Consider the following 15,430-nt stretch of genomic DNA (forward strand, 5'->3'; position numbering starts at 1 on the left):
ACAGCAGAGATGTTCAACCCCCTCCCGGATCAACATCCCTGTTGCCTAAACTGTTTTATGCACATTTTGTTACAGCCTGAATTCTAAACAGTTTAAATAATTTTTTTCCCTCACCCATCTACACACAATACCCCAATAATGACAGTGAAAACATGTTTTTAGACATTTTTACAAATGTATTGAAAATTAAATACAGAAATATCTAATTTTACATAAGTGCTCACACCCCTGAGTCAATACCTTGTAAAAGCACCTTTGGCAGTGAGTCTTTCTGGGTAAGTCTTTAAGAGATTTCCACTACTTTAAGAGACTGTATATATTTGTTTGACCAGCACCTCGCTTTAACCCCATCAAAACCCCAAATATATGTTTGTAAAATGTTGTTTACAAACACTGTACAGCTTTAACATATAGTTACAACTATTATTTTTGATATCATGGACTATGGATAATAGCTCAATCTATGAATTTGAGCGTAGTTAAATTTCAGACAATATCATTCCGGACTGTGCCTATAAAGCCCACCTCTGACTCACCTCAGTACTCTGCCCACATTAGATACATGTTATGGTCGCTCTGTGATCACCTGATTGCCTTATTACGGTGCACTTAAATGGTATACCATCAGATATGAACCAAGTAGGGGCCAATCAACCTTTGTGTTTTAGGGAAGGGACCATAACACCTACTGGTAGTAAAGTTTAGAGCTTTTATAAATACATACTGCCCCATTTAATTGGAAGACACACAAGACACCACATACGATTAGGGTTTGACAACCTGTTTATAAAGGAGAGAGAGAGAGAGAGAGAGGGAGAGAGAGAGAGAGAGAGAGAGAGAGCAGAGTAGATTTGAGATCCTAGGAGAGAGAGAGAGGGAAAGAGAGAGAGCGAAAGAGACGTACCAGAGTAGATTTGAGATTCTATGAGAGAGAGAGAGGGAAAGAGAGAGAGAGAGAACACAGAATAGATTTGAGATTCTAGGAGAGAGAGAGAGGGAAAGAGAGAGAGAGCGAAAGAGACGTACCAGAGTAGATTTGAGATTCTAGAAGAGAGAGAGGGAGAGAGAGAGAGAGAGAGATAGAGAGGAAAAGGAGAGGACCAAGTCTTACCTCCACATGATACTGAGACGTCTCCTGCATTATAACATTGGAGTATTTCTTCCGTTGCTCTGTAAAGTAAAACACAGAGAGGTCAAAGAGTGAGTAGGCTACTAATAAAACCCAAACACACCCACGGTTGAGTGGTAGAAAGGTTATATTCATAGTAAGTGTAACCTGCCCTGGTTAATCACTGACTTCTGGTCCACATGTTATGTTGCTATAACCCTTGCTCTGACCCCCGCTATGAACCCTGCTATGACCCCTGATCTGACCCCTGGTATGAGCCCCGCTATGACCCCTGCTATGAGCCTCGCTAGGAGCCCTGGTATGAGCCCTGCTATGACCCCTCTCTATATAATACTGTACGTACGCGTTCTTGAATTTGTTCTGGATTTGGGGACTGTGAAAAGACCCCTGGTGGCATGTCTGGTGGGGTAAGTGTGTGTGTCAGAGCTGTGTGTGTAAATTGACTGCAAACAATTTGGAATTTTCTACACATGAATGTTTCTTATTAAAAGAAGAAGTGATGCAGTCAGTCTCTCCTCAACTCTTAGCCAAGAGAGACTGGCATGCGTAGTATTTATATCAGCCCTCTGATTACAATGAAGAGCAAGACATGCCACTCTGTTCTGGTCCAGCTGGAGCCCAACTAGGTCTTTCTTTGCAGCACTGGACCACACGACTGGACACTAATCAAGATTAGACCAAACTAGAGCCTGCAGAACTTGACCATATGACTGGACACTAATCAAGATTAGACAAAACTAGAGCCTGCAGAACTTGACCATATGACTGGGACTAATTACGATTAGACAAAACTAGAGCCTGCAGGACTTGACCATATGACTGGACAATAATCAAGATTAGACAAAACTAGAGCCTGCAGAACTTGACCATATGACTGGACAATAATCAAGATTAGACAAAACTAGAGCCTGCCGAACTTGACCATATGACTGGACAATAATCAAGATTAGACAAAACTAGAGCCTGCAGAACTTGCTTTTTGGAGTGTGGTGTCAAAATAGGAGAGCATCTCTTTGGTCGGCTCTAGGCAGACCTAATATTTAATGCTCAACTACTTTTCAAAGGAATAGCTGGATCTCCTCTGTACTGTACTAAACTAAAATATAAATGCAACATGTAAAGTGTCGGTCCCATGTTTCATGAGCTGAAATAAAAGATCCCAGAAATGTTCAATATGCACAAAAAGCTTATTTCTCTCAAAGTTTGTGCACAAATTTGTTTACATCCCTGTTAGTGAGCATTTCTCCTTTGCCAAAATAATTAATCCACCTGACAGGTGTGGCATATGAAGAAGCTGATTAAACGGCATGATCAGTACAGAGGTGCACCTTGTGCAGGGAACAATATAAAGCCACTCTAAAATGATCAGTTCTGTCACACAACACAATACCACAGATGTCTCAAGTTTTGTGGGAGCATGCAACTGGCATGCTGACTGCAGGAAAGTCCACCAGAGCTGTTCCCAGAGAATTGAATGTTCATTTCTCTACCATAAGTCGCCTCCAACCTTGTTTTACATCATTTGGCAGTATGTCCTGGCCTCACAACCGCAGACCATGCCAGCCCAAGACCTCCACATCCTGCTTCTTCACCTGCGGAACCATCTGAGACCAGCCACCCGGACAACTGATGAAACTCTGGGTTCGCACAACCGAAGAATTTCTGCACAAACTGTCATAAACCGTTTCAGGGAAGCTCATCTGCGTGCTCGTCGTCCTCGGTTTCAACTGTACCGGGCAGATGGCAGACCACATGTATGAAGTTGTGTTGGCAAGCGGTTTGAACAGAGTGCTGCACGGTGTAGGTGGGGTTGTGGTATGGGCAGGCATAAGCTGTGGACAACGAACACAATTGCATTTTATCAATGGCAACTTCAATGCCCAGGGATAAATGTGACGAGACCCTGAGGCCCATTGTCGTGCCATTCATCCACCGCCATCACCTCATGTTTCAGCATGATAATGCACGGCCTCATATTGCAGGGATCTGTACACAGTTCCTGGAAGCTGAAAAGGTCCCAGTTCTTCCATGGCCTGCATACTCATTAAACATGTTACCCATTGAGCATGTTTGGGATGCTCTGGATTGATGTGTATGACAGGGTGTTCCAGTTCCCACCAATATCCAGAAACTTCGCACAACCATCGAACTGGAGTGGAACAACATTCCACAGGCCACAATCAAATGAACATACAGCTGTCATAGGCTTAGGACATAATCAGTATCATATGTCATGTTCATTATCATGTCATTATCATATGTCATGCTAGGTATCATATGTCATGCTCAGTATCATATGTCATGTTCAGTATCATATATCATTATTATTTGTCGTGTTCATTATCATATGTCATGTTCAGTATAATATATCATTATCATATGTCATGTTCATTATCATATGTCATGTTCAGTATCATATGTCATTATCATATGTCATGCTCAGTATCAGATGTCATGTTCAGTATCATATGTCATTATCATATGTCATGTTCATTATCATATGTCATGTTCAGTATCATATGTCATTATCATATGTCATGCTCAGTATCAGATGTCATGTTCAGTATCATATGTCATTATTATATGTCATGTTCAGTATCATATGTCATGTTCAGTATCATATGTCATGCTCAGTATCACATGTCATGCTCAGTATCATATGTCATGCTCATGTAACAGTACAAGTTTAGACCGTCCCTCGCCCATACCCGGGCGCGAACCAGGGACCCTCTGCACACATCAACAGTCACCCTCGAAGCATCGTTACCCATCGCTCCACAAAAGCCGCGGCCCTTGCAGAGCAAGGGGAACTACTACTTCAAGATCTCAGAGCAAGTGACGTCACTGATTGAACCGCTATTTAGCGCCCACGCTAACTAAGATAGCCGTTTCACATCCGTTACACTCAGTATCATATGTCATGCTCAGTATCATATTTCATTATCATATGTCATGCTCAGTATCACATGTCATGCTAAGTATCATATGTCATGCTCAGTAATTCCCCTTTAATTTTGCGTCTGGCCCTTTAATGTGAGGATTGTGCCTCTAATGTGCTGCAAATACCTAGCGAAATCGTGTAACGTATTCCAGGCATGTGTCAGTCTAGCGATGGTTCTGTACTGTTGCTGCTCATTTCATGGCAAAGTTTACAAATAACAAATAACAGACACAAATTATATACTTCCTCATGATTTACTTCATGAAATACTTCCTCATGAAATACTTCCTAATGAAATACTTCCTAATGAAATACTTCATGAAATACTTCCTCATGAAATACTTCCTAATGAAATACTTCCTCATGAAATACTTCCTAATGAAATACTTCCTAATGAAATACTTCCTAATGAAATACTTCCTCATGAAATACTTCCTAATGAAATACTTCCTAATGAAATACTTCCTAATGAAATACTTAATCATGATACACTTCCTCCTGAAATACACTTCTGCTAGGTAAGCCTACTTTGCACTTAACATTTCATTGAGAAGGTTTTGGGGAAAGTATTTCTGTCAACCTACAAGATGGGGGCAATATTTCTGGAAATTAATTGTCAGATATTGTGATGTCAATGTTGCATTGACTAGATAGTAGTTGGGAGCTTGTGCTGTCTAATAATTGTGAGATTTGTTTAAGTCAGTTTGCGGTGGAACGTGACAACTGCATGTACTTTCAGAATTGTTTGGTAAGCTACTCATAGGTGGGCTGCACACTACTGGTAGATGGACCTGTTATATGCATAACCTGGCTTCTGGGCCTGAGTAACAGGCAGTTTACTTTGGGCATGTCAGTCAGAGAGGAAGTGAACAAAATAGGGGCCTATCCCAGAGAGGTTATCACTCTCCATAAATAGTCAGTCAGTCACTATATACTGTATCTAACCTATCACTCTCCATAAATATCCTAGACTACAGTTACTATATACTGTATCTAACCTATCACTCTCCATAAATATCCTAGACTACAGTTACTATATACTGTATCTAACCTATCACTCTCCATAAATATCCTAGACTACAGTTACTATATACTGTATCTAACCTATCACTCTCCATAAATATCCTAGACTACAGTCACTATATACTGTATCTAACCTATCACTCTCTGTAAATATCCTAGACTACAGTCACTATATACTGTATCTAACCTATCACTCTCCATAAATATCCTAGACTACAGTTACTATATACTGTATCTAACCTATCACTCTCCATAAATATCCTAGACTACAGTCACTATATACTGTATCTAACCTATCACTCTCTGTAAATATCCTAGACTACAGTTACTATATACTGTATCTAACCTATCACTCTCCATAAATATCCTAGACTACAGTTACTATATACTGTATCTAACCTATCACTCTCTGTAAATATCCTAGACTACAGTCACTATATACTGTATCTAACCTATCACTCTCCATAAATATCCTAGACTACAGTCACTATATACTGTATCTAACCTATCACTCTCCATAAATATCCTAGACTACAGTCACTATATACTGTATCTAACCTATCACTCTCCATAAATATCCTAGACTACAGTTACTATATACTGTATCTAACCTATCACTCTCCATAAATATCCTAGACTACAGTCACTATATACTGTATCTAACCTATCACTCTCCATAAATATCCTAGACTACAGTCACTATATACTGTATCTAACCTATCACTCTCCATAAATATCCTAGACTACAGTCACTATATACTGTATCTAACCTATCACTCTCTGTAAATATCCTAGACTACAGTCACTATATACTGTATCTAACCTATCACTCTCCATAAATATCCTAGACTACAGTCACTATATACTGTATCTAACCTATCACTCTCCATAAATATCCTAGACTACAGTTACTATATACTGTATCTAACCTATCACTCTCCATAACTATCCTAGACTACAGTTACTATATACTGTATCTAACCTATCACTCTCCATAAATATCCTAGACTACAGTTACTATATACTGTATCTAACCTATCACTCTCTGTAAATATCCTAGACTACAGTTACTATATACTGTATCTAACCTATCACTCTCTGTAAATATCCTAGACTACAGTCACTATATACTGTATCTAACCTATCACTCTCCATAAATATCCTAGACTACAGTTACTATATACTGTATCTAACCTATCACTCTCTGTAAATATCCTAGACTACAGTTACTATATACTGTATCTAACCTATCACTCTCCATAAATATCCTAGACTACAGTCACTATATACTGTATCTAACCTATCACTCTCCATAAATATCCTAGACTACAGTTACTATATACTGTATCTAACCTATCACTCTCTGTAAATATCCTAGACTACAGTTACTATATACTGTATCTAACCTATCACTCTCCATAAATATCCTAGACTACAGTTACTATATACTGTATCTAACCTATCACTCTCTGTAAATATCCTAGACTACAGTCACTATATACTGTATCTAACCTATCACTCTCCATAACTATCCTAGACTACAGTTACTATATACTGTATCTAACCTATCACTCTCTGTAAATATCCTAGACTACAGTCACTATATACTGTATCTAACCTATCACTCTCTGTAAATATCCTAGACTACAGTCACTATATACTGTATCTAACCTATCACTCTCCATAAATATCCTAGACTACAGTCACTATATACTGTATCTAACCTATCACTCTCTGTAAATATCCTAGACTACAGTCACTATATACTGTATCTAGCTTATCACTCTCCATAAATATCCTAGACTACAGTTACTATATACTGTAGCTAGCCATTAGCCTAGATAATTACTGCGTATTTGGCATAACAGTTCTAGTCAATGCAGTCCCATAGGGCTGTGGTCAACAATAGTGCACTATATAGGGTATAGAGCTCTGGTCAACAGTAGGGCACTATATAGGGAATAGAGCTCTGGTCAACAGTAGGGCACTATATAGGGAATAGGGAGCCGTTTGGGAAGCAGTCCTCTGTGAAAGCCGAGCCCCATCATGTATTATTGATGATTGACATTTAAGCCAATCAATTCACAGCGCTGCTGCTGCTCTTTTGTCACACCGTAGGAGGTGAAAAGATGTACAGCCGGGGACTACAGACTAACAATAGGATAGGAACTGATAGGAACTACACGCTATCACAACAGCATATAGTGGAATGGGTTGAGAGCTTCAAGTTCCACTGGTGTCCACATCACCAAGGACCTATCATGGTCCAAACACACCAACACAGTGGTGAAGAGAGCACGACAACGCCTCTTCCCCTTCAGGAGGCTGAAAAGATTTGGCATGGGCCCTCAGACACCTCAACAAGTTCTACAGCTGCACCATTGAGAGCATCTTGACTGGCTACATCATGTAGTGTTGTGTGGTCTCTCTTGTCGTGATGTGTGTTTTGTCCTAGATTTATTATTTAATTAAATTTGTATTTTTAATCCCCCATCCCTGTAGGAGGTATTTTGCTTTTTGGTAGTCCGTCATTGTAAATAAGAATTTGTTCTTCACTGGCCTGCCTGGTTAAATAAAGGTTAAATAAAAATTAAAGTCATGTCTAGGACCAAAAGGCCCCGTAACAGCTTCTACCCCCCAAGTCATAAACTGTTTTCTCTGCTATCGCACGGCAAGCGGTACCGGAGCGCCATGTCTAGGACCAAAAGGCTCCGTAACAGCTTCTACCCCCCAAGTCATAAACTGTTTTCTCTGCTATCGCACGGCAAGCGGTACCGGAGCGCCATGTCTAGGACCAAAAGGCTCCGTAACAGCTTCTACCCCCAAGCCATAAAACTGCTGAACAATTCATCAAATGGCCACCCGGACTATTGAACCCCCCACCATTTGTTTTGTACACTGCTGCTACTCCCTGTTTATTATCTATGCATAGTCAATTTACTTCTACCTACATCTAAATATTATCTCAATTACCTCGACTAACCTGTACCCCTGCACATTGAGTCAGTACTGGTACTCCTTGTATATAGCCGAGTTATTACCTCAACTACCTGGTACCGCCGCACATTGACTCAGTACTGGTACTCCTTGTATATAGCCGAGTTATTACCTCAACTACCTGGTACTCCTGCACATTGAGTCAGTACTAGTACTCCTTGTATATAGCCGAGTTATTACCTCAACTACCTGGTACTCCTGCACATTGACTCAGTACTGGTACTCCTGCACATTGAGTCAGTACTAGTACTCCTTGTATATAGCCGAGTTATTACCTCAACTACCTGGTACCGCCGCACATTGACTCAGTACTGGTACTCCTTGTATATAGCCGAGTTATTACCTCAACTACCTGGTACTCCTGCACATTGAGTCAGTACTAGTACTCCTTGTATATAGCCTTGTTATTACCTCAACTACCTGGTACTCCTGCACATTGACTCAGTACTGGTACTCCTTGTATATAGCCTTGTTATTACCTCGACTAACCTGTACCCCTGCACATTGAGTCAGTACTAGTACTCCTTGTATATAGCTGAGTTATTACCTCAACTACCTGGTACCGCCGCACATTGACTCAGTACTGGTACTCCTTGTATATAGCTGAGTTATTACCTCAACTACCTGGTACTCCTGCACATTGACTCAGTACTGGTACTCCTGCACATTGACTCAGTACTGGTACTCCTTGTATATAGCCTTGTTATTACCTCAACTACCTGGTACCCCCGCACATTGACTCAGTACTGGTACTCCTTGTATATAGCCTTGTTATTACCTCAACTACCTGGTACTCCTGCACATTGACTCAGTACTGGTACTCCTTGTATATAGCCTTGTTATTACCTCAACTACCTGGTACACCTGCACATTGACTCAGTACTGGTACTCCTTGTATATAGCCGAGTTATTATTATTTTATTGTGTTACTATTTCCCTTTTTAGCAAATTTGTCTTACTTTTTAACTCTTCATTGTTGTGAAAGGGCTGGTAAGCAAGCATTTCACAGTAAAACCTACACCTGTTGTATTCGGCGCATGAATGATGACTGCTCCTTTAAACAACAGACAGTGATAGAGCACCTGAATCTATTCCTGAAAGAGCACCGTCACCTAGGCTACTAAATTCTGACTGGAAAATGAGATTGTAGGCTACATTGGAAAGGACCTATAGGTGGCTGCTAGTGGAATATATTCTAAAACAGGTCATTTCTTACAGACGCGATTGAGAAAACAGTCAGTCTAAAGATAAGACGGTCAATCTAAATCGAAATATTATGAAATCCATTCAAAAATCCTAGATCAAACCACTTACATTAGCATATTCAACCTACATTAGCGTATGTAACTTACATTAGCATATTCAAACGACATTGGCATATTGAACAGGCATTAGCATATTCAACACACATTCGCATATTCAACCCGTATTAGCATATTCGACGTACATTAGCATATTCCGATGCTTAATCGGAGCAGACTTTAGTTTTTCTACTGCAATTAAATATGCTGTGATGACTCTTGATGATAACATGGTTTTAGACCAATGATGTAATATATATGAACTTTGAACTGCACTGTTACAGAAGCACCTTTGTACTTTGTATAGTTGATTTAATGGTCTCCAGAATGATGTGCTCGTGCTGGTGTTTAATGGCTGTTTTTAAGTGGTGAAACACGATACACATTTCCACTATGGGTGGACAATAAAAGTGTTTATCATTCTACTTCACATCACATGAGTGTGTTCAAACAATAAACCAGTTACCCATTGTCTTGGAGAGACTGTCCTGTCATCGAACAGTAAACCATTGTCTTGGAGAGACTGTCCTGTCATCGAACAGTAAACCATTGTCTTGGAGAGACTGTCCTGTCATCGAACAGTAAACCATTGTCTTGGAGAGACTGTCCTGTCATCGAACAGTAAACCATTGTCTTGGAGAGACTGTCCTGTCATCGAACAGTAAACCATTGTCTTGGAGAGACTGTCCTGTCATCGAACAGTAAACCATTGTCTTGGAGAGACTGTCCTGTCATCGAACAGTAAACCATTGTCTTGGAGAGACTGTCCTGTCATCGAACAGTAAACCATTGTCTTGGAGAGACTGTCCTGTCATGTAAACCATTGTCTTGGAGAGACTGTCCTGTCATCGAACAGTAAACCATTGTCTTGGAGAGACTGTCCTGTCATCGAACAGTAAACCATTGTCTTGGAGAGACTGTCCTGTCATCGAACAGTAAAACAATGTCTTGGAGAGACTGTCCTGTCATGTAAACCATTGTCTTGGAGAGACTTCCCTGTCATCTAAATTGGGTGACATTTGGAATGCATCCCTATATTCCCACCTCCTGCCAGCAGTACCATAAAACACCCTTCGGATATTGAATTGCCACTGCCATATCACCTCACCTTCAGAACCTAAGGATTCACACCATATGGCTAAGCTGCAAAATGATTGTTTCATAAAAAGGGTTAGACAGAAGGTTAGCAGTATGGTTAAGGTTAGGGTTGAATCAGATTTTGACAAAAATCATTTGTAGAACTTCCTGATTTGCAGCTTGGCCAGATAGTGGCATCTGGAACATAGCCCTATCAACGTTTCCATCTCTCAGGCTAGCTGATTTCCCTATCAACGCTTCCATCTCTCAGACTAGCTGATTTCCCTTCAATGTTTCCATCTCTCAGACTAGCTGATTTCCCTATCAACGTTTCCATCTCTCAGACTAGCTGATTTCCCTTCAACGTTTCATCTCTCAGGCTAGCTGATGTCCCTATCAACGCTTCCATCTCTGAGGCTAGCTGATTTCCCTATCAACGCTTCCATCTCTCAGACTAGCTGATTTCCCTATCAACGTTTCCATCTCTCAGGCTAGCTGATTTCCCTATCAACGTTTCCATCTCTCAGACTAGCTGATTTCCCTTCAACGTTTCCATCTCTCAGGCTAGCTGATGTCCCTATCAACGCTTCCATCTCTGAGGCTAGCTGATTTCCCTATGAACGCTTCCATCTCTCAGACTAGCTGATTTCCCTATCAACGTTTCCATCTCTCAGGCTAGCTGATTTCCCTATCAACGTTTCCATCTCTCAGACTAGCTGATTTCCCTTCAACGTTTCCATCTCTCAGACTAGCTGATTCCCCTATCAACGCTTCCATCTCTGAGGCTAGCTGATTTCCCTATGAACGCTTCCATCTCTCAGACTAGCTGATTTCCCTATCAACGTTTCCATCTCTCAGGCTAGCTGATTTCCCTATCAACATTTCCATCTCTCAGACTAGCTGATTTCCCTATCAACGTTTCCATCTCTCAGGCTAGCTGATTTCCCTATCAATCTTTCCATCTCTCAGGCTAGCTGATTTCCCTATCAACGTTTCCATCTCTCAGGCTAGCTGATTTCCCTATCAACGTTTCCATCTCTCAGACTAGCTGATTTCCCTATCAACGTTTCCATCTCTCAGGCTAGCTGATTTCCCTATCAATCTTTCCATCTCTCAGGCTAGCTGATTTCCCTATCAACGTTTCCATCTCTCAGACTAGCTGATTTCCCTTCAACGTTTCCATCTCTCAGGCTAGCTGATTTCCCTATCAACGCTTCCATCTCCGAGGCTAGCTGATTTCCCTATCAACGATTCCATCTCTCAGACTAGCTGATTTCCCTTCAATGTTTCCATCTCTCAGACTAGCTGATTTACCTTCAATGTTTCCATCTCTCAGACTAGCTGATTTCCCTATCAACGTTTCTATCTCTCAGACTAGCTGATTTCCCTTCAACGTTTCCATCTCTCAGGCTAGCTGATTTCCCTCTCAACGCTTCCATCTCTGAGGCTAGCTGATTTCCCCATCAACGCTTCCATCTCTCAGGCTAGCTGATTTCCCTATCAACGTTTCCATCTCTCAGGCTAGCTGATTTCCCTATCAACGTTTCCATCTCTCAGACTAGCTGATTTCCCTATCAACGTTTCCATCTCTCAGGCTAGCTGATTTCCCTATCAACGTTTCCATCTCTCAGGCTAGCTGATTTCCCTATCAACGTTTCCATCTCTCAGACTAGCTGATTTCCCTTCAACGTTTCCATCTCTCAGGCTAGCTGATTTCCCTATCAACGCTTCCATCTCTGAGGCTAGCTGATTTCCCTATCAACGCTTCCATCTCTCAGACTAGCTGATTTCCCTATCAACGTTTCCATCTCTCAGGCTAGCTGATTTCCCTATCAACGTTTCCATCTCTCAGACTAGCTCATTTCCCTATCAACGTCTCCATCTCTCAGGCTAGCTGATTTCCCTATCAATGTTTCCATCTCTCAGGCTAGCTGATTTCACTATCAACGTTTCCATCTCTCAGACTAGCTGATTTCCCTTCAACGTTTCAATCTCTCAGGCTAGCTGATTTCCCTTCAACGCTTCCATCTCTCAGGCTAGCTGATTTCCCTATCAACGCTTCCATCTCTGAGGCTAGCTGATTTCCCTATCAACGTTTCCATCTCTCAGACTAGCTGATTTCCCTATCAACGTTTCCATCTCTCAGGCTAGCTGATTTCCCTTCAATGCTTCCATCTCTCAGGCTAGCTGATTTCCCTTCAACGTTTCCATAACTCAGGCTAGCTGATTTCCCTATCAACGTTTCCATCTCTCAGGCTAGCTGATTTCCCTTCAACGTTTCCATCTCTCAGGCTAGCTGATTTCCCTCTCAACACTTCCATCTCTCAGACTAGCAAATTTCCCTATCAACGTTTCCATCTCTCAGGCTAGCTGATTTCCCTTCAACGTTTCCATCTCTCAGACTAGCTGATTTCCCTATCAACGCTTTCATCTCAGGCTAGCTGATTTCCCTATCAATGCTTCCATCTCTCAGGCTAGCTGATTTCCCTATCAACGCTTCCATCTCTGAGGCTAGCTGATTTCCCTATCAACATTTCCATCTCTCAGACTAGCTGATTTCCCTATCAACGCTTCCATCTCAGGCTAGCTGATTTCCCTATCAACGCTTCCATCTCTCAGGCTAGCTGATTTCCCTATCAACGCTTCCATCTCTCAGACTAGCTGATTTCCCTTCAACGTTTCCATCTGTCAGACTAGCTGATTTCCCTATCAACGTTTCCATCTCTCAGACTAGCCGATTTCACTTCAACGTTTCCATCTGTCAGACTAGCTGATTTCCTTCAACGTTTCCATCTCTCAGGCTAGCTGATTTCCCTTCAACGCTTCCATCTCTCAGGCTAGCTGATTTCCCTATCAACGTTTCCATCTCTCAGGCTAGCTGATTTCCCTATCAACGCTTCCATCTCAGGCTAGCTGATTTCCCTATCAACGCTTCCATCTCTCAGGCTAGCTGATTTCCCTTCAATGCTTCCATCTCTCAGGCTAGCTGATTTCCCTATCAATGCTTCCATCTCTCAGGCTAGCTGATTTCCCTATCAACATTTCCATCTCTCAGGCTAGCTGATTTCCCTATCAATGTTTCCATCTCTCAGACTAGCTGATTTCCCTTCAACGTTTCCATCTCTTGGACTAGCTGATTCCCCTATCAACGTTTCCATCTCTCAGGCTAGCATATTTCCCTTCAACGTTTCCATCTCTCAGACTAGCTGATTTCCCTATCAACGTTTCCATCTCTCAGACTAGCTGATTTCCCTATCAACGTTTCCATCTCAGACTAGCTGATTTCCCTTCAACGTTTCCATCTCTCAGACTAGCTGATTTCCCTATCAACGTTTCCATCTCTCAGGCTAGCTGATTTCCCTATCAACGTTTCCATCTCTCATACTAGCTGATTTCCCTTCAATGTTTCCATCTCTCAGACTAGCTGATTTCCCTATCAACGTTTCCATCTCAGGCTAGCTGATTTCCCTTCAACGTTTCCATCTCTCAGACTAGCTGATTTCCCTATCAACGCTTCCATCTCTCAGACTAGCTGATTTCCCTTCAACGTTTCCATCTCTCAGGCTAGCTGATTTCCATTCAACGTTTCCATCTCAGACTAGCTGATTTCCCTATCTACGTTTCCATCTCTCAGGCTAGCTGATTTCCCTATCAACATTTCCATCTCTCAGGCTAGCTGATTTCCCTATCAATGTTTCCATCTCTCAGACTAGCTGATTTCCCTTCAATGTTTCCATCTCTCAGACTAGCTGATTCCCCTATCAACGTTTCCATCTCTCAGGCTAGCTGATTTCCCTTCAACGTTTCCATCTCTCAGACTAGCTGATTTCCCTTCAACGTTTCCATCTCTCAGACTAGCTGATTCCCCTATCAACGTTTCCATCTCTCAGGCTAGCTGATTTCCCTTCAACGTTTCCATCTCTCAGACTAGCTGATTTCCCTATCAACGTTTCCATCTCTCAGACTAGCTGATTTCCCTATCAACGTTTCCATCTCAGACTAGCTGATTTCCCTATCAACATCTCCATCTCTCAGGCTAGCTGATTTCCCTTCAACATTTCCATCTCTCAGGCTAGCTGATTTCACTTCAACGTTTCCATCTCTCAGGCTAGCTGATTTCCCTATCAACGTTTCCATCTCTCAGGCTAGCTGATTTCCCTATCAATGTTTCCATCTCTCAGACTAGCTGATTTCCCTATCAACGTTTCCATCTCTCAGGCTAGCTGATTTCCCTTCAACGTTTCCATCTCTATGGCTAGCTGATTTCACTATCAACGCTTCCATCTCTCAGGCTAGCTGATTTCCCTTCAACGTTTCCATCTCTCAGGCTAGCTGATTTCCATTCAACGTTTCCATCTCTCAGACTAGCTGATTTCCCTTCAACGTTTCCATCTCTCAGACTAGCTGATTTCCTTTCAACGTTTCCATCTCTCAGACTAGCTGATTTCCCTTCAATGTTTCCATCTCTCAGACTAGCTGATTTCCCTTCAACATTTCCATCTCTCAGGCTAGCTGATTTCCCTTCAACGTTTCCATCTCAGGCTAGCTGATTTCCCTTCAACGCTTCCATCTCAGACTAGCTGATTTCCCTTCAACGTTTCCATCTCTCAGGCTAGCTGATTTCCCTATCAACGCTTCCATCTCTCAGGCGAGCTGATTTCCCTTCAATGCTTCCATCTCTCAGGCTAGCTGATTTCCCTATCAACGCTTCCATCTCTCAGGCCAGCTGATTTCCCTTCAATGTTTCCATCTCTCAGGCTAGCTAATATCCCTTCAATGTTTCCATCTCTCAGGCTAGCTGATTTCCCTTCAACGTTTCCATCTCAGGCTAGCTGATTTCCCTTCAACGCTTCCATCTCAGACTAGCTGATTTCCCTTCAGCGTTTCCATCTCTCAGGCTAGCTGATTTCCCTATCAACGCTTCCATCTCTCAGGCGAGCTGATTTCCCTTCAATGCTTCCA

The 15,430-nt window shown here is 41.8% G+C and overlaps 1 protein-coding gene across 2 annotated transcripts in view; it reads right to left on the reverse strand.

The window, feature by feature from the left end:
• The window catches only part of eps8l2 (EPS8 signaling adaptor L2), a 108,271-nt gene that overhangs the window by 45,983 nt on the left and 46,858 nt on the right, over nt 1-15,430 (reverse strand). For both annotated transcript variants that reach the window (XM_090214594.1, XM_090214586.1), the window contains one exon: nt 1,112-1,170. In XM_090214594.1, the coding sequence (XP_090070720.1) occupies nt 1,112-1,170 (59 nt within the window). The remainder of the gene's footprint in view (nt 1-1,111; nt 1,171-15,430) is intronic.

This window comes from Oncorhynchus mykiss, chromosome 2 (genome assembly GCF_057628025.1).
Source record: "Oncorhynchus mykiss isolate SJ-2025 chromosome 2, ASM5762802v1, whole genome shotgun sequence".
NCBI classification, from domain to species: domain Eukaryota; kingdom Metazoa; phylum Chordata; class Actinopteri; order Salmoniformes; family Salmonidae; genus Oncorhynchus; species Oncorhynchus mykiss.